The sequence below is a fragment of the Budorcas taxicolor genome, chromosome 5 (assembly GCF_023091745.1).
Source record: "Budorcas taxicolor isolate Tak-1 chromosome 5, Takin1.1, whole genome shotgun sequence".
NCBI lineage: Eukaryota > Metazoa > Chordata > Mammalia > Artiodactyla > Bovidae > Budorcas > Budorcas taxicolor.
In genome coordinates, this window is record NC_068914.1 from 147,798,175 (window position 1) to 147,825,774 (window position 27,600).

At 51.2% G+C, this 27,600-nt stretch overlaps 1 protein-coding gene across 1 annotated transcript in view; it reads left to right on the forward strand.

Annotated features, from left to right (window-relative positions):
- Positions 1-27,600, forward strand: part of VWF (von Willebrand factor) — a 122,437-nt gene that overhangs the window by 43,288 nt on the left and 51,549 nt on the right. Inside the window, exons 14-24 of the mRNA XM_052641007.1 lie at positions 1,015-1,210; positions 1,840-2,055; positions 8,203-8,443; positions 9,968-10,062; positions 12,767-12,927; positions 16,622-16,725; positions 17,774-17,912; positions 21,265-21,399; positions 22,716-22,862; positions 26,124-26,264; positions 26,400-26,513. Of these exons, the coding sequence (XP_052496967.1) occupies positions 1,015-1,210; positions 1,840-2,055; positions 8,203-8,443; positions 9,968-10,062; positions 12,767-12,927; positions 16,622-16,725; positions 17,774-17,912; positions 21,265-21,399; positions 22,716-22,862; positions 26,124-26,264; positions 26,400-26,513 (1,689 nt within the window). The remainder of the gene's footprint in view (positions 1-1,014; positions 1,211-1,839; positions 2,056-8,202; positions 8,444-9,967; positions 10,063-12,766; positions 12,928-16,621; positions 16,726-17,773; positions 17,913-21,264; positions 21,400-22,715; positions 22,863-26,123; positions 26,265-26,399; positions 26,514-27,600) is intronic.

Genomic DNA, 27,600 nt, shown 5'->3' on the forward strand with positions numbered 1-27,600 from the left:
TAAGGGACTCGGGTTCAATCCCTGGGGCGGGAAAATCCCCTGGAGGAGGGCATGGCAGCTCACGCCAGTATTCTTGCCTGAAGAATCCCATGGACAGAGGAGTCCGGCGGGCTGCAGTCCATGGGGTCACGAAGAGTCAGACACGACCGAAGCGACTTAGCATTCGTACAAATTGCAGGGCCACCAGTGGGTCTAGGCCTCTGCTCCAGTTTGAACTAAGATTCCCCCCCAAAAGAGATGGGCAGATGACTCCAGCTGTACCATGGACCCCCCACGTCACCCGTGAACGCACACCCCAGGCTCAGAAGCATCGAGAATGAGCACATGCCAGTGGCCTGCACCTCTCCTGGTCCCCTCGCAGGCTGCCCCTGGGTCCTCGCTGATCCCCACCGCCCACCTCTTTGGATCATAACCACAACCCCTGGGGTCCTCTTGGACTCATGGCCTTTTTTCCTCAAAGATGCCCAGTGACTTGAGTTAAAATCTAGATGCTAGGAAAGAGTATTTTTTTTTTTTTGGTCACTCAGTGTATGTTCTGAGAAAACTTGGGCCATAAACGCTCAGCCTGCTTCTCTCACGTGTGTGACAGAGATAAGTGTGCAAGAAAGAGGGGGGCCAGCTTTGCACTGTGTTTCCCCGGCCATGTCCTCTGATGGCCAGGGTGGCAGAGCTCCGCCCATCGCTGGGCCCAACTCAGTGACCTCAGGTGAGTTGCTGTCCCTCTCTGGGTCTCAGTGTCCGGTCTTTAAGTGAGGGGATCATCCCTGAATTGCTTCCTAGAGGACAGGGCTTTGATTCTAAAGATTTAAGAGCAGGGGGAACTACTGGGAACTGGTTAACAGATACCGCACTTCGGGTTTTTAGTTTCTTTGGCAGCCCAGGGCTTAGCTGTGGTGTATTAAAGTCATATTTATTCCTCCCCTCCGGGGGACCTTTTTTGATGAAAACCATCTCATGAGGGCAGGGAAGCTGTGGCTGCTGGGGCGGCTGCTCCACGTGGTCTGTCCCCCACAGCTGTCCCCGGTCTACGCGGGGAGGACGTGCGGGCTGTGCGGGAATTACAATGGCAACCAGAGGGATGACTTCCTGACGCCCGCGGGCCTGGTCGAGCCCCTGGTGGAGCACTTCGGAAACTCCTGGAAGCTGCGCGCAGACTGTGAGGACTTGCAGGAGCAGCCCAGTGACCCCTGCAGCCTCAACCCGCGCCTGAGTATGTGAGCCCCGAGATCCCCGAGTTCCAGTGCATTCCAGGGATGGAGCGCCCACCGTGGGGGAGGGGGCCCCCAAACCCTTGAGATCCCCCTTGTTCCAGTGCGTTTCCTGAACACTGTGCCCATGGTGAGGGGGTTGGAGCCGGTGGGTCTTTCTTTTCATCCTCAGCATTTGATTATCTGGATCATTTATTCTTCAAAGTCTCTTTATTGAGCACCGTCTGTGGGCCACACCCTGGGAAAGAAAAGAGTAGTCCACAGTTCTTCCCCTGGACCTTCTCAGTCTGTCTCAGCAGCAATTACATTACCGGAAGATAGATGCAGGGGGTGGCCATCCGCAGATTGGTCTGCTCCGGCTTCTGGGGCCTACATCAACTGCGCCCTCTTTCCCAGCTGATGCCAGGTTTGCATCAGGGAACAGTTTCTCTCTGGGAAATGCAGTTGATTGTGTATTGAAGCGGATTAAAAAAGAATATTGGCTGCGGAAGAAAAATCGCCATGGTTCCCAGATCAGAGAGAAGCTGTTTTTGCTGTTGGCTCAGCCTCGGGGGCGGGGCGAGTTCGGGGATTTTGGTCTTGGGTGCGTGCACCTGTGCGCGGTCTGGACACGCCCCTCCTTTCCCCACAGCCAAGTTCGCAGACCAGGCCTGCGCCATCCTGACGTCCCCCAAGTTCGAGGCCTGCCACAGCGCCGTGGGCCCGCTGCCCTACCTGCGCAACTGCCGCTTCGACGTGTGCGCCTGCTCCGATGGCAGAGACTGCCTGTGCGACGCGGTGGCCAACTACGCGGCGGCCTGCGCTCGGAGGGGCGTGCACATCGGGTGGCGGGAGCCCAGCTTCTGTGGTGAGTGTCCTCCCCGTCTGCTGCCCCTCCAGGCCAGCCAGCGGGATCTGCTGGGATGCCCTCTGCTCTGGGCCAGGTCAGAGCACTGTCTCTGCTTTACTGCACTGGGAAAGGAGCCCAGGGCATCTCCCATCCCTCACCCTTCCCATTTCCTGGAAGGACAGGGCAGTGGGGACTGGGGTCCCTGCCTGGCAGATATTTCTTAGGCTGCTGCTACCTAGTGTGGGATACACGTAGGGTGGGGGTGAGGAGTGAGTGGGTCCCAGATGCCCATGGGTTCCTGCATACCTGGAGGGTCTGATGAAGCAATAGGGGAGAGGCAGGTACCAGTCCTCTGCTTATATGTGTGCGTGCTGAGTCACTTCTGAGTTCAATCCCTGGGTTGGGAAGATCCCCTGGAGAAGGGAAAGGCTACTCACTCCAGTATCCTGGTCTGGAGAATTCCATGGACTATACAGTCCATGGGGTCGCTCAGACATGACTGAGTGACTTTCACTTTCACTTCTTTAACTCGCTTCTGTTGTGTCTGACTCTTTGCAGCGCTTTGCATGAATATCTGGCCTCAGAGATGTGTAACTGGGAAAAGGAGTATTTTAATAACTTTCTGAGATAACTGCAGGTATACTCTTCTTTGATCCTCCTCCTCATGTGTGGTCAGTCATGTCCAACTCTTTGCGATCCTATGGACTATATAGCTCGCCAGGCTCCTCTGTCCATGGAATTTTCTAGGCAAGGATGCTGGAGTGGGTTGCCAATTCCTCCTGCAGGGGATCTTCTTGACCCAGGGATCGAACCTGTATCTCTTATGTTTCCTGCATTGGCAGGAGGAGTCTACCACTAGCTCCACCTAGGAAGCCTGTCCTATAACTTCAGGTAAACCTTGGAGCAGTCCTGCCCACAGCTCCAGCACTGTGTGAAGTCGTATAAAGTAGAATAAAGTCATTGTCCCCAGACGATCTGAGAGCCTCTCCGGCACTGTTAAAGGCCTGGCATCTGAGCTCATGTGTACCCCGCACTGTGGTCCCTGGTTGGTTGTTACTGTTGCTCTGGGAACATTTGCCCGGTGCCCTGCGTGGCCAGGCAGCCACAGTGCTGTAGGGCCTGGACCTTCATGTTTGAGGCAGAGCTGGACACTGCCTCCCTTACTAGGTGCCTGTCACACTGAGGAAGAGCATAGTTAGATTAAGACAGGGGCAACCAAGGAAGGCTTCCTGGAGGTGGGGAAGTCCCTGGGTGGGGAATAGCCCCTGAAGGAGGGCATGGAAACCCACTCCAGTATTCGTGCCTGGAGAATCCCATGGACAGGAGAGCCTGGTGGGCTACAGTCCATGGGGTCACAAAGAATCGGACACAACTGAAGTGACTTAGCATGTACACGCATGCCCTTGACCAGGCTTTAAAAAAGGTACTTTCTTGATGGAGGAAAGTTGCTTCTGATGGTGGAATAATAGTAGGGATGTAGAAGTGAAGGCATTAAAGGAGGATACGGTCTAGTGGACACTGATTTATAGGATGAAGTAGATGTATTTGGCGACCCACTCCAGTACTCTTGCCTGGAAAATCTCATGGGTGGAGGAGCCTGGTGGGCTGCAGTCCATGGGGTTGCTAAGAGTCGGACACGACTGAGTGACTTCACTTTCACTTTTCACTTTCACGCATTGGAGAAGGAAATGGCACCCCACTCCAATGTTCTTGCCTGGAGAATCCCAGGGACGGGGGAGCCTGGCGGGCTGCCGTCTCTGGGGTTGCACAGAGTCGGACATGACTGAAGCGACTTAGCAGCAGCAGCAGATGTATTTGGAGACATAAATGTTGGTGGTTCTGATAGAAACAGGAAAATAGGAACTACAAAAAACAGTGAAAGGACTTAATAATACCTATTTGAAGAGGAGTTTAGATTTAGGGGCTCCAAAAGTGTCATTATTCGGGATTAAATGAGCCAAGTTTAAGCGACCTTATAAAAATGAGTTTAAGTGTGATTTGATTTTAAGCGACCATACGAAAAAGAGAAACAGACACAAAGTGAGGATGAAAAGGAAGAAATGTTTAGATGTGTGCAGTTGTGCCCCCAACCCGCCATCCCTGGGGTGTCAAAGGTCACAGGCCAGCAGCCAGGAGAACTGAGGCTGAGACCTCACTGGCAACTTGCTTTGAGCTCTTCACTTCACCCTCCAAAACCCTCATCAGCGTTTGCTGTTTAGAAATTGGGAGACATGATCTGGAGTAAGTGGTGTCTGTGAATATGTTTTTAAAACAGTTTGGTGTTCTTTCATGAGCTCCAAAGAGCTACAGTACCACGGTTGTTTATGTCTCAGGGCAGAAAAGAATTCAGCGAGAGGCCAAGTGGTAGATAAGAAGTGATTTATTAGAATAGGACACTTGTGAGATTGTACAAGTGGGTGGGTGAGAAATGCCACATCCTGAGAACTTACTGGGCTACAGTTTTATAATCAAAGGAAAAGTGGGGAGGGGGGAGAAGACCTCGGTCTTTCTCGACTAGACGTCCTGCTTCCATCATCAGCTCCGGCTCCAGGTTGAGCAGGTGAGTTTTCTTGTCCCTACATGGTCAAGCTGGGTCCACAAATTATTGTTTCAGTGGGTGCAGAGAGCATGTCCTAGGGATCATTAACTTACTGAGTTCACTGGGCAGGATGTGGGTTGCATGCCATCATTGTTTTATTGTTTGGAGGCTTGTCTCCTGTTTCTCTCATGGTTTTGTTGCTAAGCAAGCCTGCTTGGTTCTGTGGTTAAGCAAACCTGCTTTCTGAGTCATCGTTAACTTGCAGGGGTCTCCCGTGTTTTTCTGCCCACAGTCCCCGAGTGGCATTAACTGCTGTATCACCTCCTTTGTCCCTTCACTCTGTCCCTGTCATCTCGATTGTCCGCCGATGTTAGACACTACGCATTATCCCTGTGCTGAACCGCCCGAGGGATTTCCTCCTTTAGGAGAGTCCCCCAGAATGCCAAGGGCTTACCCAAATAGTCTTTAAACTCTTAGGAGCAGCTGTTCTTAACCCCCACCCAGAACAGAACAAAAGGGGGATGGGCCGACTCCACAGCAGCAGGCCCTGACCTGAGTTTCCTGGCTCCCAAGGCCTCGTGATATGGCAGGAAGTGCAGGTGGTGGGAAGACCCCATCCCTGGAGACTTTAAAAGAAAAAATTTATTTATCTAGCCTATGTCAGTCTTTTAAAAAATATTTATTTAGTTGCTTTGGGATCTTCTTTGTCTCAGGCAGGATCTTTCACCGTGGTGCATGGATTTTCCAGTTGGGGCACATGAGCTCAGTGGACCATTGAGATTTGTAACCACTGGACCCCCACGGCAGACCCTGTCCCTGAAGACTTTTAAGGACAAGAGGGATCTGTCTCTATGAGCTGAACCAGAAAAAACCAGCCAGGTGGCCCTGGGTTGTCCCTCTGAGGCCTGAGGAAGGGGGGGCAGGATGCCTGGGTTCCTCCTCCATCCTGCACCTCATTTTCCCTTCCTGAGAAATGAGCAGAATCCCTAAACAACTAACTCTGTCCCCAGGAATAGGCCATACCCACTGGGGACTTTCATGGAGCAAGACTCGATTGTGTAGGTGCTTTACAAGGTGCTATCAGGACAGTCCTGAAAAGCACAACGTTTTTTTTTTCCCCTTGGAAGTTGGTTGTGTTTCCTTTGGAAAGACAAGACCCCAGGCTCCTGGCAGGCAGGGACCAAGTCTTACCGTCTCTGCATCCCCCAGCCTAGCACAGCCCCTCCTACACCCCATGCCGTGGACACACAGTCAACACGTGTTAAACAGACAATGTTACTTCTGGGGAAGAAGGAGACATTTAACACGGCTGAGCCGGCTTCTCAGAGGAAAAAGCCTTCTCAGCTCTAGCTCTTTCTGATTGGGTGAAATGTGCCCTTACAGTCATAGGTTCAGTTGATTGGGACGCCCGTCTTTGGAACCCAACCTGTCCCATCTTAGGGCTTCCCAGGTAGTACAGCGGTAAAGAATCCGCCTGCCAATGCAGGAGACACAAGAGATGCAGGTTTGATTCCTGGATTGGAAAGATCCCCTTGGAGAAGGAAATGGCAACCCACTCCAGTATTCTTGACTGGGAAATCCCATGGACAGAGGAGCCTGGTGGGCTGTAGTCCATGGGGTCGCAAAGAGTTGGGCACAACTGAGCGAATCATGTATGCATGTCCCATCTTAATCCACCTTTGCTCTAAATATTCAAAGTCTGTGTCTAACATGGTTAGAGCCCCTCCCCTCCCAGCTTCCCTCAAAGACCACTCCCACCCAGGGCAGTTGTAGGCGGGGAAGCATCCTGGCGTGGACATTTCTGAGGTTCACGACCAGGCTTTCCCTTTACAGCTTCCCTGGGACACAGCTAGCAGGTTTCTGCTGGAGAAATGGCTTCTAACAGGGAGCAACAGGTTCTATGATCCTGGGAGGAGTGTCCTCAGGGTGAGCTTCTTATTTCTTGGATGACAGCTGATCCGCAATGGAAAAGCATCTTGAAAGAGCCAAGTGCCCCTCAACACCAACTTCCCTCCCCCGCCACCAGTCAAGAATTCCATCATCGGGGAGCTTGTGAGAGGACCGTGAGCTCAGACAGTGGGCTGAATCCTGGCTGGGACCCGTCAGTGCCGGGGCCTCTTAGGTTTGGAGCCTGCAGAGCTCGGGCTGCGTTTCCCCTTTCTCACAAAGGCAGGAAAGCGGCAGACAATCGCCACCTGCCAGGCATGACTTGAAACTCCCTTAGCCTTCACAGCCACCCAGGTGGATGCTATTTTTACATTCCAGTGAGGACACTGCTGACTAGAGGCACGGCTGGGACTTGAGCCCTGGAACTTGGTGTTCAGCGCCCACTCTCTTAGCTGTTGACGTTTCTATGTGGGAGAAGGCCAGGAAGGGCAAGGGCTATGGGGAGGTGGGTGCTGCCCGCTTTGAGTGCCCCAGTTCTTTGTGACTGGCACGTCCCCAAAGCCTAGCTCCTAGGGGACTGTTTTCTTTTAGAGCATAATGGTTAAGAGCATGAGCTTTGGGGCTGTCACAGAGAGCTGGGTTCAAATCCTGCCTCAAGGCCTTCCCTGGTGGTCCAGTGGCTAAGACTCAGCGCTCCCAATGCAGGGGGCCTGGATTCAATCCCTGATCTGGGAATAGATCCCATATGCTGTAACTAAGACCCAATGTAGCCAAAAAAAAAAAAAAAAATCCTGCCTTGGCCTCTTCCTGGAAGGCAGGTCCCTGGTGGGTCACTAAGCTTAAGTTTCAGGTTTCTTACCTCTGGTGATGGGATTGTGAGTTCTCACTCATTGAGAGGCACCAAAGGCATAAAACCCCCGTGAAGAGCAGGTTATCCAGTAGGTGCTCAGTTAAGGGAGCTGTCATTGTTTTTATCATCATGGGAGAAATGCCCTCACCCATCCCTGCCAGGTCTTTTTTTTTTTATTAATTGTTGGCATTCAGTCACTCAGCTGTGTTCAACTCTTTGCAATCCCATGGACTGCAGCACGCCAGGCTTCCCTGTCCATTACCAATTCCCGGAGCTTCCTCAAACTCATGTCCATTGAGCCGGTGATGCCATCCAACCATCTCATCCTCTGTCATCCCCTTCTCCTCCTGCCCTCAATCTTTCCCAGCATCAGGGTCTTTTCCAATGAGGCAGCTCTTTGCATCAGGTGGCCAAAGTATTGGAGCTTCACCATCAATCCTTCCAATGAGTATTCAGGGTCGATATTTACAGCCCTAAAATCTACCAAGATTTCTATTCTGTCCCAGGCTCTGAGAATTCAAAGCTGACCAAAGCATGGTCCCCCTAGTTAAACAGAGGAGAAAGCATATGCTTCTGTAATTAGAACAGTCATTTGTGGGGATTCTTGGTGGTCTAGTGGTTAAGACTGTGCACTTTCACTGAAGGGGGTTTCAACTCTGATCGGGGAACTAAGATCCCATATGTGGCCAAAAAATAGGAAAACACACACACACACACACACACAAACACACACACACACTTTTGCTCCCAGTGGGAAGATAAGGCGGTGACCATACAGATGTAATTGGGGGTCCCAGAGGCAGCGGGTGGGACTGCTAGTCCTAGAACCACAGTCCTGCTCATCTTAACATTTCTGCTGAGTCTATCCTTGCCCCTCCCTCTCCTCCAGCACTGAGCTGCCCACATGGCCAGGTGTACCAGCAGTGTGGGACCCCCTGCAACCTCACCTGCCGCTCACTCTCCCACCCGGATGAGGAATGCACCGAGGTCTGTCTGGAGGGCTGCTTCTGCCCTTCGGGGCTCTTCCTGGACGAAACGGGGTCCTGTGTGCCCAAGGCCCAGTGCCCCTGTTACTATGATGGCGAGATCTTCCAACCTGAAGACATCTTCTCGGACCATCACACCATGTGGTGAGTCGAGCAGCGGGACTGGGGACCCTGGAAATGGCAGGGCTAGGAAATGGTCCTCTGAGTCCTCCATTTCATGGATGCATACACTGAGGCCCACGGTAGGAAGTGCCTGCCCACCGTTGCGCAGTGAGTTGGGAGCTAAGCTGGGATATCACCCAGGCCTTCTGTCTGCCTTCCTGTGCCCAGCATTGGAGCTTCAGGCTGGTGGTGGGAGTAAGTCATGTGCAGTAAGCCAGCTGTCACTCGTGGAGCCCCACTCCCTGCATGAGGTGTCGGTTTCCCTTTTCTAGAACAGGAGATGAGAGTGCTCCCTGCCAGCCTCCCCTTCAGCCTCCTGTCAGTGTTTTCAGAACAAAGCATTTGAGCCAGAAGAACATTGACCATAGTAGCATCGCCTCCAGAGCACATCACTGTCCCCACTTGCCTCATGCTTTTCTTGAAAAAAACAAAAACAAAAACAAAAAAAACACACCATCCAGATCACACCTACTTCCTGCTGTCCTTCATCCAGGCCCTTGGGCGCAGTCAGTGTCAGCAGGGCAGTCACAGTCGCAGAAAACATTTGTAACAGAACATTTACAAACACCTCCTTGGCACCGGTTCTGTCCTGGGCGCTAGGCTAGAGATGGTGACCTGAAGATGAACCGGACACAGAGAGGGCCTCAAAGAAGCTGACTGTCTACAAGGGAGACCAGCCGAAGTGTCCTGGTGATGGAAAATTTCAGACACTGGAGTGGGGAGAATAGTATCAGGAGGCCTAATGCACCCAGCCTCGGCTTCCCTGATTATGACCCTTTGCTGTTCTGATTTTTAAAAAAATTTAGAAGAAGTTTTGTTTATTGAGATATGATTTACACACAATAAAATTTCTCCTTTTTGGTATACAGAGCTACAGATGCTTACAAGTGTGTACATCATGTAACTACTGTCACACTCGAGATACAGAATATTTTCATCAGCCCCTCAATCCTTTACTCACCCTCTGGGCTTCCCTGGTGGCTCAGATGGTAAAGAATCTGCCTGTAGTGTAGGAGACCAGGGTTCGATCCCTGGGTTGGGAAGATCCCCTGGAGGAGGAAATGGCAACCCACTCCAGTATTCTTGCCTGGAGAAGTCCATGGACAGAGGAGCCTGGCGGGCTACAGTCCATGGGGTAACAAAGGGTCAGACACGACTGAGCGACTGGGCTGTAATATTCAAGGTGTTTCTCTCCGGGACCTTGCAACAACACTGTTAGGCAGGCAGGCTTTTTCAGTAGGAATTTGAGGCCTAGAGATATGATCGCTTTCCCAAGCCACTCAGCAACTGGCCAGAACCCAGGAACTCCTGGACTCTTCATGTTACCTGGAGAAGAGGCCATTGAGTTTGGCGATCAGAAGGTTCTGGTGGCCCTCTTGTTTTGTAATGTGGTGAGCAGCTGCGTTTCACATGGATGACGGGATGGAAGCCCGGCTGGAGTGGGCAGAGCACCTTGTGGGAAGCGGGGAGTCCTTCTAAGTGAGGCTGTGACCTTTGTTTCTGCAGCTACTGCGAAGATGGCTTCATGCACTGCTCCACGAGCGGAGCCCCAGGGAGCCTGCTGCCTGAAGCAGTCCTCAGCAGCCCCCTGTCCCACCGCAGTGAGTACTGCTTGTCCCGAGCTCCCCACTCCCTCTGCCCAGACTGGGTGGGCGAGGGGGCTGGCTGCATTCAGGCATGTGTTTGGGTGGGTGACCTCCAGGCCTTTGCATGTGGACATCCCACGTACTGAGGCAGGAGGAGTTTAATTTTGTGATGAGGAAAGACTGAATTGCCTGTAGGATGGACCAGCGAGATCTCACTTCTGCCCCTGGGAACCTTAACCCAGGGAGCAGCTGTGGGTGTGTTGGCCACTTTGACTGTGGTCAACACCGCCCTCCTCCAATGGCTTCTCTATCAAGGGACATGCTGACCAGAACACCTGTTTAGAGAGCTTCTCAGATGGATTTGAGAGAGCAGTTTGAACCTGGTGCCTTTAGTGTGAAGGTTGTAATTGATGCTGTGCTGTTTAGGGTTGAGACACAGGAGAGAGAAGAGGCTGACCTGGGGCTGGTGGGACCATATTCACATTTATGGAGCAGGGACCTCGTGGGATTCCAGACAGATTGTCATCCTTGTGTAGAAAGGACCCCCTAGGAGGAGGAGGTGGGATGTCTTTAGGCAAATTATTCTTTGGTTGCTAAGTCGTTTCGGCTCTTTGCTGCCCTATGGACTGCAGCGTACCAGGCTCCTCTGTCCTCCACCATCTCCCAGAGTTTGCTCAAATTCTTGTCCATTGAGTCAGTCATGCCATCCACCCTTCTCCTCCTCTGTCACCTCCTTCTCTTCCTGCCTTCAGTCTTTCCCAGCATCAGGGTATTTTCCATTGAGTCGGCTATTTGCATCAGGTGGCCAAAAGTATTGGAGCTTCAGCTTCAGCATCAGTCCCTCCAATGAGTATTCAGGACTGATTTCCTTTAGGATTGACTAGTTTGATCTCCTTGCTGTCCAAGGGACTCTCAAGAATCTTCTGCAGCACCACAATTCAAAACCATCAATTCTTCAGTGCTCAGCCTTCTTTATGGTCCAGCTCTCACATCCATATATGACTACTGGAAAAACCATAGCTTTGACTAGACGGACCTTTGTTGGTGAAGTGATGTCTCTGCTTTTCAATATGCTGTAAGACATATGGGCTATTTTCAACCTCTGCTTCCTGCCTCTCAGTTTACCTGAGACCCTCCCTCTGACCCAGCTCTGTGACTGTGTTTGTTTTTCAAGGGCCCTGGTGGGGAATTTGCCCCCACCCCTGCATGGCTGGCTGGTTGTGGAGCATCTCAGCCTATAGCCGGGGCAGGATCCGAAACACGCAGGCAGCTTACCAGCTATCAGAACTTAGGACCTTGTCTTGGTCCGTTCAGGCTGCATAACAAAATACTGCAGACTGGGAACTTACAAACAGCAGATACTTCTCACAGTCCTGGAGGGTGGAGATTTGAGAGCAGGGTGCCCACATGGTCAGGTGAGAACCCGCTTCTGGGTCCTCACTGTGTCCTCACGTGTTGGAAGGGGTGAGGGAGTCCCATGGCGTGTTTCCTTAGGGTGCTAACCCCATTCATGAGGGATGATTGGTCACCCACCCTCATAACCAATCTCCTCCCCCAACCCTTGCCTTCTAACCTCCTAACCTTTGGGGGTTAGGATTTCAGCATGTGATTTTGGGGGACACAACCGTTCAGTCCATAGTGGACCCCCAAGGTCACTGCATCCCTGTGCCTCTTTCTTCCTCCCGCTCTGTCTCACTGAGGCATTTCCCCCACGACCTCACCCCTCTCGGCTACGTTCTGCCTCCCAGGCCTTTCATGTCTCCCTTGCCCAGAGTCGTCTTCTTGTCTAGTCACTGGAGGGGTATCTTTTTTCAAAGTCAGGGAACTCCTAGAATTTCATGTGATTTGGAAAAATCATTTAACCTCTTAGGGTTTTAGTTTCCTAACAGACGTTTCCATATAAAAATGAGGCTGGAAATTCTGACTTTCTCACCCATATGAGGTGGTAAAAGCTGTATATGTAAGATACAAATGCAATCCAGCGCATCAGAGTTTTTGAAAGTCAGGCACTGTATCAGTCATCTGCTGCCGTCATTTATTCAGTCACGCAGTGATACTAATTGTCAGGAAATGTATCAGTGAACAGAGCAGATATCGCACCCTCCCCGCCCCCCACCACCTTCATGGAGCAGATATTTTAGCCTGTGGGTGGGGTGGGTGTGAGCAGTCAACAAAGAAGGTGATGTCAGGCGGTGATCAGGTGGAGAGTGACAAAGCGGGGGTGGGGGGTAGGTAGGAGGGTCCAGGGATGGGGCGTTCCAGGTTTAAATGGAGGGGCTGGGACGGTTGGGGGCCGGACAGAGGAGGACATGTGAGCAAAGCCCCCTTTAAAGTTCTTGTGATTAAGCTAATTTTAGGAATGGTTTTGTTGGGGCAGAGGTTCCTTTTTAGCGCCTGGCTAAATCCTGGCTCTGGACCTTTCTGCGGTGTGTCCTGATGCAGTGTAGTGGGCAACAGCAGGGTTGGGGGATGAGGACCACGGGCCATCGGAGGGGTGCTGAGCTCAGCAGAAGTGCCTTCAGTGTGGGCAAAGGTCAGAGGTCAGATGAGTAGATGAAGCTGCTGCCCAGGGCCTGGCTGGAGGTCAGGCAGTGCTGTGTCCCAGGGCGTGGACAGCCCGAGCCTCTGGGGTGGAGTGACTGCACGCAGGGGACGAAGGACAGGGTAGACGGCAGACCTGTTCACCCCTCCGCTGATCTGTGGCTTTCCTGACTCCAAGGCAAAAGGAGCCTGTCCTGCCGGCCCCCCATGGTCAAGCTGGTGTGCCCTGCTGACAACCCGAGGGCCGAAGGGCTCGAATGCACCAAGACCTGCCAGAACTATGACCTGGAATGCGTGAGCACGGGCTGTGTGTCCGGCTGCCTCTGCCCCCCGGGCATGGTGAGAGCCCAGATTTTGTATGTTTTCCCATGAAGGATCAACAAAAATGAGGGGATTGCTCTAGAAAAATTCCCAGGCCTTTTTGTTCATAAATTCTTGAATGGACCACCTGCGTTTAAATTAGACTATTACCTGCGCCCACCACAAGGTGGCAGCAAATCACAGTCCAGTGCCCATCTCTTGCCCTCCAGCCAGGGCTGGACACAGCCTCCAGGCAGAGCCCTAGACTCAAGCTTTCAACACTTCCTGCCACACTGGAGAGGAGACCAAGGAGAGAAAAGACACAGAACCATTCGAGGATACACAGTTGTGTAGTGGAAATCCTGGTCTGTCTCCCCGCCCCAGGTGTTGTACCACTGTCTGCGCGATGCTCACTTACGTCTGAAGTCTAGCGGCCACATCTTCCAAACTGGTATCCAGCTCTGCTGGCATCAGGGAACCTCTTGGCAGAGGGGAAGTGTGTTCATGTCCCTGGTCCTTTGAGGCCCGATTTTCTCGCTGGTCCACTGGGAAGCCTGAAAAGACTTTGGCGCTGTTTTTATTTGATTTTGTTTTAAATTAATTGTTATTGGTGTACTTGGATTTACACTGTGGCGTTAGTTTCTGCTGCACAGCAAAGTGAATCAGTTATACATGGACCCACTCTTTTTTAGATTCTTTTCCCCATATAGCTCATTACAGAGTATTGAGCAGAGTTCTCTGTGCTGTGCAGTATGTTCTTATTCGCTATCAATTTTATGTTTAGTCGTGAGTATATGTCAATCCCAATCTCCTGATTTATTTCTTCTCTCCCTTCCCCTCTTAGTTGGGGCTGCTTCTTGAAAGCTAGAGCTTGGGCTCAGGGGCCCATTCACAGACAGCCTCACAGGAGGGCATTGTAAATCCTATGAAATGTAATCCTAAAAGGTTCCAGAAAGCCCTCCTGTCTCAAAGATATCTCCTATACTTCCTATGGTTTGTCACCTCCAGATTTACTAAAATATGATAGGTATAAAGTTAGTTTCGTTAACAAAAAAGAACTTTAAAAAAGCTTCTCCTATAAATCCTCATAGGAAGTCATTCACACTTTAGTGAGAGTTAGTTCATCAGAGTCTTTTCCTGGTAGCAAACATGCATTGAGCTGGAAATACTAGCAGGGAGGACATAGCACAGTTGGAAGGAAAAACAAAGATTTTGGAGAATGGGTCAGTGTGGAGGGGTGAAGGTGGGGTTTTTTCCAGAGAAAAGTGACAAAACCAATTTTTTTCTACTTCATAGTTTTTCTTGGGACCGATTGAAACCCAGGACCAAGTTCTCAGCACGAACCTTTCTTGCTCAAGATGTCATGAGTTGATGAACAAACGTGACTACTATTTCTGCCTGTTCTCTTCTGAAGTCCTTGAAGGACAATTGTCCCCTTTATCGTATCATCCTTCTCGTGTCCCAAAGGGGCAGATGCTAGGCAGGGATGGGTCTCCTCTTTTTAGACATGTCCAAGAGCCTGACTTGCACGAACTTCACTTGGGGGCTGCAGGGGCGGCCCAGCCTCCACGTGGGCCAGTTCTCATCTACGTCCCGCCCACCTGCTGCATTGTGCCTTTAGCTTTCTATCCCTGTGGACCTTTTTTAATGCTGTAGGACTCTGGGTGAGTCAGCTGGGCTGGTGGCATTAAAGTTGAGAGCCTCCTGATGGGAAACCTTGCCTCACATATACATAGGCACACACACATGTATATACACAGACACACAGAGGTACACACGCATATAGACACACTTATACTCACATGTATAAACCCCCACACAGAGATACCCACACATACACAAGACACACACACATACTCACACAGAGGCAAGCATATGTATACACACAAGCACACATATACACATATGCACACACACAGGCACACGCATATATACATGCCCCTAACCATACATACACATAGGTATGCACACATACACACACACATACACACACAGGCACACACAGATATAGACACACACACAGGCACACACATAAAGACACATATGTACTCTCATGTATATTAACAAAAACACATGCAGCCTCACATATACATACATGCACCCACATATACACACAGGCATGCACACATATACACACATGCATGCACACACAGAGACACACAGGCATACACACATATATATATAGGCACACACAGGCACATAGCCATACACACACATATGCCTACCCACACATACACATAGGCATGCACATATACACACATATACATACAGGCAAATACAAATATAGACACATGGGCACTCACATATATCAACACATATATACACCCACATACACACAGGCACACACCCACATACACACATGTGCCCACACACACACAGAAACACACAGAAACACACATGTGCATATACAAGACACACAAATATACACACATGCACACAAATGCACGCATATACAGAAGCACAAGCATACAAACACACATACATGCATGCACATATATACATACTCACACACGTAATTTCAGTCTGTGATCCCTGACGTGAAAGCCCTTTGTTCAGCCCAAGACTGCCCTGTCCCAGGGCTTGGGTCCCAGATTTATCTGTGGAGCAATGGGGTCACGTGGATGCTGGGGCACCCAGACCAGAAGCCTCTCACCCTTGGGTGGCTTTGGAACCAGAGTGCTGTGGGTCCTTCTCTCAAGGTCATGCAGAGTGGGCGTCCAGGGCTGCCTCCTGGACTGCCAGGACGGAAGCAGGTCCCCGTGTGGGGTCAGAGGGGCTTGGCCAGCTCTTCCTGAGCCCACCGGGGCCAGTGGCTCTTCTCAGTTCTCCCCCGCCCCCTCGGCGGCATCCATGAGGAGTATAACTTGTCACGTGGTAACTCCTCGGTGGGTGGAGGGTGGGGGAGGAGGGCAGGTGTGTCAGACCCTCAGGAGGGCACTCGTGGGACTTGAAAACCCCCAGCCTCTGGTTCTGGTCAATCCCTGCTTGTGGCCAGTATTCCGCTTTCACCTCCAGGACATTAAGTACATTGTTAACTACTTCATTTCATTAAATTGATTGTCCAGTTTCTTCAGTTATAGAACATAATAAATGCTCAATGAAGAACAATCAGAAAAAAATTTAAAAACCACAAAAAGAAAATCAAACTCCCTTATCCCAGCCCTCTAGAGGCAACTTCTAAATTCCCTTCCAGACAGTTTTTGAAGTATATATATATTTTTCTCATAATTGAGACTATATGTATATACAGTTTTCTTCTCTCATTTTAAAAATTAACAGAATAAGTAGTTCTCAAAACTTTTAAGATTTTAGTATTTCCATTGGACAGTATCACCTGGAGATTCCTCAGTGGGCTTAGTCATTTTCCTATCATTGAACACTTAATTGCTCCCACTTTTTTTGGGGTGATAAATAATTGCACATTAATCTTTGCCCATAACTCTCTTACCTTTGGAGAAATCCCCTGGAAGAATTACTGGGTCTAAGGAGATGCATGTGCCAGGGGCTTTAGACAGGTGTTGCCGGAGTCTCCACTGGGTCCCAGGGCGCCTGCCTGCAGCAGTGTGTGAGGGCAGAGGAGGTCGGAGTGTCTCCAGCTGAGCCAGGAGGACCAGTGTGGATGAGAGCTGAGCAGGGTCTCCAGTCCCGATCTGGGCGTGGGCTCCTTGGGTTGCATCTGGCCGCGGCTGTTCACTCACTTTGGCCTCAAGACTTTCCATTCGATTTCCCTCAGGTCCGGCATGAGAACAGGTGTGTGGCCCTGGAAAGGTGCCCCTGCTTCCACCAGGGCAGAGAGTATGCCCCCGGAGACAGGGTGAAGGTCGACTGCAATACCTGGTGAGGCTGGAAGCGGTTCTGGGGGCACTGGGGGCAGGTCGGAGAGGGGTTTGGTCACTTGCCCCTCCCCCCCCATGGGAATATGACTGCACCTGTCCTTTCCCCTCTGCCTCTGTTTCTCCATCTGTCAAATGGGAGAATCTTTTTCATCCCCTGGGCTCGCCCTGGATGGATGCTCTCTGGAAAGCAGTGTTTCCCTGCGGGGAGAGGGGCAGGGGGAAGATAAGGGCTGTGTCCATCACTGCACATGCAACCAAACCACCCCAGGGCACCAGGTCGGGGTCCTTCTGTGGCCTTATCCTGGTCCCCCTCCCCCAGGCATATTGTGAGGGTGCCTGCCTGGAAAGGGACCGTCCTTCACCCAGTCCCTGACTCTGCTCATCACCCCGCCTTTCTTTGGAGCTGTGCAGAGCTTTAGGGATGGGCCAAGGGGCCAGGCAGGAAGGGGCTGGAGGTCTGAGCATCCCACCGCTGATGCCCAGAGTGGACTTCCCGATGTTGGTTCTGGTACAGAGTGGGAGATGGGGGCATGGGCAGCTGGCAAGTCCCTGTGGGTTTATACACATTGCTGCCCACACAGACCCTCTCCCGGCAAAAGTTCACGGCTGGTCACCATTTCTCTGCCTCAGAACTTGCCTGCTCTTCTGTCCTGTGTGTTCCCTTAGCCTCAGAGCGGCTCTTGGCCTTGGGGTCTGTTGTGTAGAGACCAGTGGCCCTTCCCAGGTAATGTCCCGGGAGACTGGGCTTCAGCACTTTTGGCGCAGGTGGTGACAGTGTCCCCGGGTCACTTTGGACAACTGGGGCTCTGCTTTGCCCATTTCCCCCTTGTGATGAGTGGGTAGCGTGGCTTCCCTGTCCTGCTGGGCCCCGTGCCCTAAAAACATGGGGGTTCATGACTGCAGAGCCCTGCAATGTCCGATCTGCAGGTCTTGAAGCCACCTACCAGTTCCCAAGGCCTTCTGGAGGTGGGTGGCGTCCTGGCTGCCCTGATGCCGGACCTGCCCCCGTACCCAAGGGCCTCCTCCTCACCCCCGTCTCCTGTCCCCAGCGTCTGTCAGGACCGGAAGTGGAACTGTACGGACCGCGTGTGTGATGCTAGCTGCTCGGCCGTGGGCCTGGCTCACTACTTCACCTTCGATGGGCTCAAGTACCTGTTCCCGGGGGAGTGCCAGTACGTCCTGGTGCAGGTGAGACCTGGGGGGCGGTGTCCCAGGCTAGAGCTGCTTGTGGAAACAGCTCTGGGGGCTGGTTTCTAAGGGAGTGACTTCCCAGTCCCTGGAGAGGCGGGGCCTCAAGACCCCGGTGACTGCCGGCTTGCCTCAACTCTCTGGACGCCTCCAGGGATGGACGGAAACTCATTGGTCAACTGGCCTTGGTGTGGAGCAGGCTCCCATCGCCCCAATTCCAGCACAAGGGAATGAGAGAAGGGCTTCTTTCCTCCTGGCAGACACAGCTTGGTCAGGGGACCAACCATGGCGAGTGGAGTCGGGGCGGGATTTTGGCCCCGGCACCCTCTCTGCCAGCATCCTTGTGTGGTGGACAGCCCACTGGGGATGGTGGAAATGACTCCTGGAGTTTCCTTCCCTCCCTGTGATTCTGTTCCATTCTATCTATTCTGTTCTGTTCTCTTCTGCAGCGTGTCTCCTACTTATGAATGAGTTCTCTTCTGAGGGCATGTTCATAAGTCCAGTTTGTTCAGAAGTCCACCTAAGTTAGCCTAGGTACCCAGCTAACACAGCTGGCTATATTTTGTACTATACTGTAACAGGTTTATAATACTTTTCACACAAAAAAACAAATAGAAAAATAAAGAAAACATTTTTAATCTCACAGTGCAGTACGTTGGAAAGTACGATAGTACTTTACAAAAGTAGAATAGTACAAAAGCACAACAACACACCAGCTGGCACACAGGGGCTGGCATCAGTGACCAGGCAAGAAGAGTCACTGACTGGAGGAGGGGGGGGAGCGGGGGAGAGGGTGGAGCTGAAGGGCCAGCAGCGATGGGAGACGGGGGACAAGCTGCCCGTTCACTCACACCTGATGTGATGGTTCCTTGCTAGAACTCAAGTTGCACGTTTGCATCTTTGAAGGTTCGAAACTTGAAGTTTCATATGTAGGGGGCTCCTATTCTATTCTAGTTTATCCTGTCATATCCTGTCCTATTCTATCCTATTCACCATTTTCATTTCCAACCTAGTGCAGCTCAGAGTAGGGCGGGAGTGTGGGCTAGAGCAGGTCCTACTGCCTGCAGGGTGGGAAGCAGCCCCAGGGAATCCTAGCTGTGGACTCAGGGCAGCTCTGCCCCGTCTCCTGGCGGGTGGACTCCTGGGCGTTTCTCTTGCTGGTTGACACCGATATGGGTGGGCAAGGAGGGCTGGGCTCTTTATTCATGACAACGAGGAGGCTGGACTCTGCAGCTTAAACAAATTGAGGTCTGTTCATCTCCCTTCTCCTGAGTTGGGGAGGAGGGGCTCGGTGTGGTCTGGAGGGAGGACCACAGACCCATAGGAGCCTCAGCCCCAGAGTCAGAGCTGCAAGGAGTTGGGGATCGAGCGAGATGGAGTGTGACGCCTGCCTGTTGTGGGGGGAAGGAGCCCCCTGCCTCTGTCCCCTGCCCCAGATTGGCCCCAGAGAGGTGAGTGGCATGCTGGCAGACGGGCATGCACCCCATGAAATGGTTTTATGCACACCCAGGTGCCCTCTGGGGCTTCCCCACAGATCATATGTGGAAGCCCAAGTTTGTTACCTGTGTGCCTTCCAGCCTTGGTAGCAAAAGAAGGGGTGACCCCAGCTCTGGAGCTCCATCCTCAGTCAGGTTCAGATCTGGGCACCCAGAAAGCATGACAGTTCAGTGCAATGAGAGGAACTGGTCAGACCCCCTGCCCTGGCTCTGCCTGCCCAGTGAAGCTGCCCAGGTGGGCAGTCGTGCCCCCACAGAGCTGTGCCCCTCGGGGGGCTACTAGTCCTGCCCCACAGCCAGTGCTGATGTCCCCTTGATGCTCTTCCCGGGTCCCCTCCCTGTCTCCGCTTCCTCCCCTGGGAGGTGTTCTCAGGACTAAACTCTCCCCTTCAGAAAAATCTCTGCTGGTGACACAGCGCTTCTACCTTTGCTCCCTCTTACAACTTTCACAATCCCATTAGCCCAGCACTAACCCGTTTAACCCAGCCATCCCACTAACCCAACACAAACGCATTAACCTGACAACCCCATTTGCCCGAGACAAACCTGTTTAACCCAAGACTCCCGTTAGGTTGGCTAATTCCATCTTACAGAGGGGCACGTCTTATGTGTGGGATGTATGTATGTGTGTGTGAGTGTATGTGTCTATGTATGTGCAGAGTGTGTATTGCATGTGTTATCTATGTATGTACATGTGGGTGTATGTGTGTATATGAATGTGTCTGTATATGTGTGTGTGTATGTGTATGTGTGCACTTGTGTGTGTATGCATGTGTGCAACTGTATGAACACATACTTTATGTGTTATGTATGTGTGTCTTTGTGTGTATACAAATGCATGCCTATGTGTTTGTACATGTGTGTGTGCATGTGTGTATATGTGCATATGTGTATGCGCAGAAGTGTGTATTGTATGTATGTGTGTCTTGGTGTGTATATGAATGTATGTCTCTTTATGTATATGTGTGTGTGTATGTATGCAAGTGTGTATTGTATGTGTGTGTGTCTTGGTGTGTATAGGAATGTGTGTCTGATTATGTATGTGTGTGTGTATGTATGCAAGTGTGTATTGTATGTGTGTGTGTCTTGGTGTGTATATGAATGTGTGTCTGATTATGTATGTGTGTGTGTATGTATGCAAGTGTGTATTGTATGTGTGTGCTGTGTGTGCATGTATGTGTGTGTTTGTGTGAGAGTCAGAGAGGTAAATGACCCACTCAACCTCATCCCAGACGTGGCAGAAACAAGCCCGCACCTAGCTTTTCTAAGTTGAGTGGTTTTCCCCATCACACCGCAGCGACAGCCACGATGGGAGGCGTTTGCCAGAAGTGTGTCCCTTTCAGCTTCTTTTCTGTGCGGACCCCAGCGAGGACCAGTGCCCACTCAGCCTCTGTTCCCTTCTAGAGGTGGCAGCCCAGCTGGTGTTGCTGGGTCTGGCGGTCTTTGGTTACAGTCCTGGCCAGCCACCCAGGGGACTCTGCTGGAGCTTGGATCTACCAAGTGTCGCATGCCTGATAGTGTGGGTCCCTGCTGAGGCTGGCCCAACAGGCTCCGGGGGTGGGGGATCAGCAGGCTGAGGTGTCCACACTCCCACTGTCTCCCTTCTTCCTCCCTCCTGCCCCTCAGCCCTTCTCCCTGCCTGACTGTAGGCACTTGCTCGTGGGTGATCGCTGAGGCTGGCACACTTGTGAGTGTCGTCTGGCTCATGAACACGCAAGCACACACACGTGCATGTGGTCATGGCAGCCTCCTGTAACACTCCCTTCAAAGGCCTGGGAGCACTGGCCACTGGTCTGCTGGTCTGGGGAGGGGCAGAAGGATCGTGTTTCTCTCCTGACACCCACCCTTTTCCCCAGGACCACTGCGGTAGTAACCCTGGGACCTTCCGGGTCCTGGTGGGGAATGAGGGGTGCAGCGTCCCCTCCCTGAAGTGCAGGAAGCGCATCACCATCCTGGTGGAGGGAGGAGAGATCGAGCTGTTTGACGGGGAGGTGAGTGTGGGCTGGTCCCCCACCTTCAGTTCCCCCGTCAGCTGATGGGGAGCAGCACCCAGCGTTCATTCAGGACATTGCAGGTGGAGCCCGATGCTGCTGGTGGAGAGACCTCACCACGTCCCGCGAGGGGGGCAGGTGCAGATGGTGATGGATTTTAGCAGAAGGAAGTGCAGACACGTGTGGAGGAGGGTGTGTAACTGTATTTGCGCCAGTGTAGGAAGAGCTGGGCTGACTTGGGGGGTAGTGGAGGGTGGGAGGACTTTCATATGGGAATACGTGTGTACACACACATATGTTATATGCCCATAGCCATGTTATTACAATATACACGTAGACACATGTATATATAAACACACATTATACACATACAAACACACACACTTGTGTACACACATATACATATATATTATGTACCATAGTCATATGAATTATATATATACACGTGAACACACACATATACACACATATATTCTACACACACATACATATGTATTATGTACCCATAGTTATATGTATTAGATACATATATACACACGTAAACACATATATTATACAAATATATATTATAATCACGCATACACACATATACATACATATTATATACCCATAGCTGTATGTATTATATATACAAATGTATACACACATTTACACGCATGTATACATATATACTGTATACTCAGTTATATGTATTATACACACAAATGTATGTAACACATATAAATATATTATACACATGTACATATATATTCAAATGTATACACACATATACATACAAATGTATACACACATGTACATACATAAATACTGTGTTCCACCCACATATATAATGTGTACAAAAGTATACACACATACATACACATGTATACATATGTACCCTCATTTATATATATAATATATACAAATGTCTGCACACATACATACGCATACATTATACATGCAAATATGTTATACATACATATATATTGTCTCACATTTATATGTTATATATATAAACGAATACACACATATATACATGCACTTCACACAAATATATATACACACGTATACAAGCATATATTATATATATACACGTACATATACAGGTATATACACATATATTGGAGAAGGCAATGGCAACCCACCCCAGTGTTCTTGCCTGGAGAATCCCAAGGACAGAGGAGCCTGGTGGGCTGCCGTCTGTGGGGTTGCACAGAGCCAGACATGACTGAAGCGACTTAGCAGCAGCAGCATACACAGATACAAGCATGCATTATATATATATACATGTATACACACATATATACTGTCCCTTACTGTCCTGGTCTCTCGCTCAGGTAAACGTGAAGAAGCCCATGAAGGATGAGACGCACTTTGAGGTGGTGGAGTCTGGCCGGTACATCACTGTGCTGCTGGGCAAGGCCCTTTCTGTGGTCTGGGATGGGCACCTGGCCGTCTCCGTGTTCCTGAAGCGGACGTACCAGGTGGGTGGCCTTTCTCCACTTCCTCCCTCTTCTGTCTGCTTGCATCTTCAGCTCCCTGAGCAGCATCTGGGATCCCCCCACCCACAGTCTCAGGGGAAAGGTGGGTGGTCAGCCTCCTCCCGACACAGATAAGACTCAAGGATTAGAGTTCACCTCGGCTGTTTCCTGAGACAGTTGCCCGTGGGCAGGATGGAGGGTCCTGGACCCTGCAAACAGTCCCTGGACTGACAGTAGGTATTTTTAAGGTTTCCTAACCTAAGGAGCAAAATCCATCACGCACAATGTGGCTATAACACGGCAGAACATTCTGGGTGCGCCTCCCACGGAGCCCAGGCCAGCACCTGCCGAGGGCTGTGGTGAGCCGGCTCATCACCTGCTTGGGGGAAATCTCGTGATGTCTGTCCAGGTCTCGACGGTTTGCTGGGACTTCGTTTCCTCCACGCATGTATGTGATGAGTGCTCTGTCTGCCCTAGCGGCAGGACCCACTTTCCCAGCATTCTGATGGCTCATTCTCAGCTCATACCTGAGTGAGGCTGCTCCTTGTGACCCCATGCCATTTCTGGAGAGCATCAGCAACGCACTCATTCCATTATTCAACAAATGCTTACTAAACTCCTGTTACGTGTCAAGCACTGTTCTAGGCACTCTGGGTACGGGGGCAAATCACTTCCTATTGATACAGTGAGGGGAGACTCTGTCCTTGCCTTTCCCAGCTTCAGGAGACTGCCTGAATCCCTGGCTGTGGCCCATCCTCCACCTTCAAAGCCAGCAGCATAGCAGCTTCTGCTCTCTATTTCCCTCTGTCTCATCGCCTTTATCATTCTGACTTCTCCTGCACCCCGTATGGGGCCCAGTGATCACCCTGAGCTCACCCCGATGACCCAGGACAGTCTTCCTGTCTCAAGATCCTTGACCTAACACACCTGCAAAGTTCTCTTAGCCGTGTACGGTGACATATTCCTGATTCTGGGGATTAGGACGTGGACATCTTCGGGGCCTGGTATCGTTTTGCCTACCACAACCCTACCTGCTTGCTTAATCGCTCAGTTGTGTCTGACTCTTTGTGACCTCATAGACTGCAGTCCACCAGGCTCCTCTGTCCATGGGATTCTCCAGGCAAGAATACTAAAGTGAGTTGCCATGCCCGCCTCCAGGGCATCTTCCTGACCCAGGGATCGAACCTGCATCTTCTGTATCTCCTGCACTGCAGGCAGATCCCTTCCTCTCTGAGCCATCGGGGAAGCCTGACGGAGGTCATACTCTAGTGGGGATATTGTGTGTTTTATTTTTTAAAGATTATATATACATTTTAAAAATATATATTTATTTATTTGGCTGCTCTGAGTCTTAGTTGCAGCATGAACTCTTTAGTTGCAGCATGTAAACTCCTAGTTGCAGCATGTGGGATCTAGTTCCCTGACCAAGGATCAAACCCATGCCCCCTGCATTGGGAGCATGGAGCCTTAGCCACTGGACCACCAGGGAAGTCCCTGTTATATGTTATTATTATTTTTATTTATTTATTTGACTGTGTTGCATCTTACTTCTTCCATTGCAGAGCAGGGACTCTCTAGTGGTGCTCGGGTTTAGTTGCTCCACGGCATGTGGGATGTTAGCTCCCCGACCAGGGATCAAACCCACATCTTCTGCATTGCAAGGCTGATTCTAAACCGCTGGGCCACTAAGTATTTTAGATTGGTTGGTCTGATGAGACTTGTCTCAGAAAGTGTGAGAAGAGTCTTTGGGGAAGAGGGAAGGGAGTCATGTAAATATCCTGACTTTAGGCAGATGGTAAATATCCTGAGTTTCGGCAGATGGCACAGCAGGTGCCAAGTCCCTGAGGTAGATGGTGTTTGTATGGAACAAGCAGACCAGGGTGGCTAGAGAGGAGGGGCTTGAGGTGATTGGTGGTCAGTAAGGACAGGGACCAGGCAGGGCCATACACAGGGGCCGTTAGGCCACGTAAAAATCTTTGTCCTTTTGCCCTCCTGTGAGAACATTTTTCTTACATGTTTCCTAGCAAAACAAAATAAGTCACCTCTCTTTGTCTCAAGGCAGGACTTCAAAAAAGTTCTAAAAGCATCACCTTTTCTTTTCCAGGCTGATTTTGTCCACTTAAAATAATGTTTTTTTGGCATACCTTGCAGCTTATGAAATCTTAGTTCCCTGACCAGGGATCGAACCTGCATCCCCTGTATTGAAAGGCAGAGTCTTAACCACTGGACCGCTGGAGAAATCTTTGTCCAGTGGTTCTTATGTGATGGTTTCCATCTATTCATTCATTAGTTGGTCAGGATTTGTTGTATACTGCACCCCCTGATAGGTGAACATGGAGAGAAGTAAGGTATTATGTCAGCCCTGGTAGCATTTAGTATACAGCAGAATCCTGGTCTTCCCTGGTGGCTCAGATGGTAAAGAATCTGCCTGTAATGCAGGAGAACTGGGTTAGATCCCTGGGTCGGGAAGATTCACTGGAGAAGGAAATGGCAACCCATTCCAGTATTCTTGCCTGGATAATTCCAGGGACAGAGGAACCTGGTGGGCTATAGCCCACAGGGTCGCAAAGAGTTGGACACGACTGAGTGACTAACACGCAGAGAGTCCTGGCCAGCCTGCTCTGAACAGGCTGCAGTTGTCCAGGGAAGGCAAGCACCTGTCCACAGTCAAGTGGGAGTAGAGGGCTCCTTCCTCAGGCCTCTCACTCTCACTGATGTAATGCTGAACCAGCTTCTCTTCTGCTCAGACCGTTACTGGGGCAGCTGATGGTTTATACTGCAGGGATCAAGGCCCAGGCTGCTTAACTAGCCCTCCAAGGGACCTGGGTGCACTGCTTCTCTCTGTGAATGACCTTGGTTTCCTTAACCTTAACATGGGGTCATTTATGCTCATACTGAGAAGGGGGAGACAGAGGATGAGATGGTTGGATGGCATCACTGACTCAATGTACGTGAGTTTGAGCAAATTCAGGGAGACGGTGAAGGACAGGGAGGCCAATCCACAGGGTCACAGGGGGTCGGACACAACTAAGTGACTGAACAACTACAGCATGGGGGTCAGTGCAGAAGCAGGGAAAGGGCCTTGGCAGGGCTGAGGCTTTGCTGACCACCTTGGTCTCCCTCTGGGCTGCCCTCGCATCCCCTTTCCTCCTCCTCTTCCTCAGGCAAGTCTGCCTCCCGTGCTGCCTGGAACCCTCCTCCTCCTGACTCAGCCAATTTGCTCCGAGGTTTGCAAAGCTCATGCTCCCCTGACTTGTCCCCCAGGAGCGGGTATGCGGCCTGTGTGGGAATTTCGATGGCGTCCAGAACAATGACCTCACCAGCAGCAGCCTCCAAGTGGAGGAAGACCCTGTGGACTTTGGGAATTCCTGGAAAGTGAGCCCGCAGTGCGCTGACACCCAGAAAGTAGGTTGGAGTCCCCACTGCTGTGCGAAGTGGGTGGTGTGGCCTGCAGGGGGCGGGGCTTGGGGAGAGGGCCTCTTGGGTGCTTCCGGGTTGACTGTTCTGGGTCCATCTATGTTCTCCCTCTTGGTTCCCCAGGTGCCGCTGGGCTCGGCCCCTGCCACCTGCCACAACAACGTCATGAAGCAGACCATGGTGGATTCCTCCTGCAGGGTCCTCACCAGTGATGTTTTCCGGGAGTGCAACAGGCTGGTAAGGGCAGCGGGGGATCTGGGGGGCAGGCACTTCTAACCATGGATGCTTCCAGGAGCTTTAGAAATGATCTGTAGTTGCTCACATCTCGTGGCTTCAGTCTGAGAAACAGAAAGAATAATCGACGGCTTATCAGGAAAGCAATGCTTGGCAAAGCCTTTTTCTTCTGTGCAATGGTTGGCTCTCTATGCGGCCTGAGCTGCTCTCCTGGCCTCAGTCTTGGGGCTTGTCTCCCACAGGTTACCTTATCTCTAACCTCAGAATGGTAGGTTCCCTTCTCCTGCCCTTGCTGTGTCTCTGGCCCTAGGCGTCCGACCCCTGCCCTGGGCTCCCAAGTCTTGTCTTACAGAAACTCTTCTGGTCTTATAGCCAGATTAAAAAAAAATTTTTTTTGGCTGCTCTGCATGGCATGTGGGATCTTAGTTCCCTGACCAGGGATCGAACCTGTGCCCCCTGCATTGGGCGTGCAGAATCCCAACTACTGGGCCACCAGGGAAGTCCCCTTAAACCCAGATTTTGAGCCTGCATTTTATGGCTTCTTTTGATGTCTTTATCTCACGTGGTGATGAGGAATTTCTGCAAAAAAGGTTCAGTGTAGTTTTCTGTCTCTGTCTGAATGTATATATGCGCACGTGTGTATCTGTGGGTACGTGTATATTTGTGTATGTATGTACACATCTGGGGGCAGTCACAGCCAGGTGCAGAGACCTGCTGCTTCGTCGTGTCTCTCTCGTGGGAGTGGCTGAACACCTGTGTTTCATCTCTTCCTGTCCAGTCAGTGATTTTTAGTCCCTCAGGACCCGGAAGGATACGTAGGATCCCCTGGTTTGGTGGAGACCTCGGGCACCCAAGCAGGAAGTGGGGAAGCAGTGAGAGGGTCAAAGACACCAAGGCTACTGGGCACAGTGAGCTGCTTAATATCTGGTTCATGCCAACTGTAACTTCCCCGAGCAAGGCTGGTGCGTGGGGCAGATGAAGGCGGGAGGAGGTTACTGGGCTTGAATGTGGACAGCGGGTGGCCATCGGGTAGGAAGGCTGGTGTATGGGGGTCAGGTGTGCGGCAGATGAAGGCGGGAGGTGGTTACTG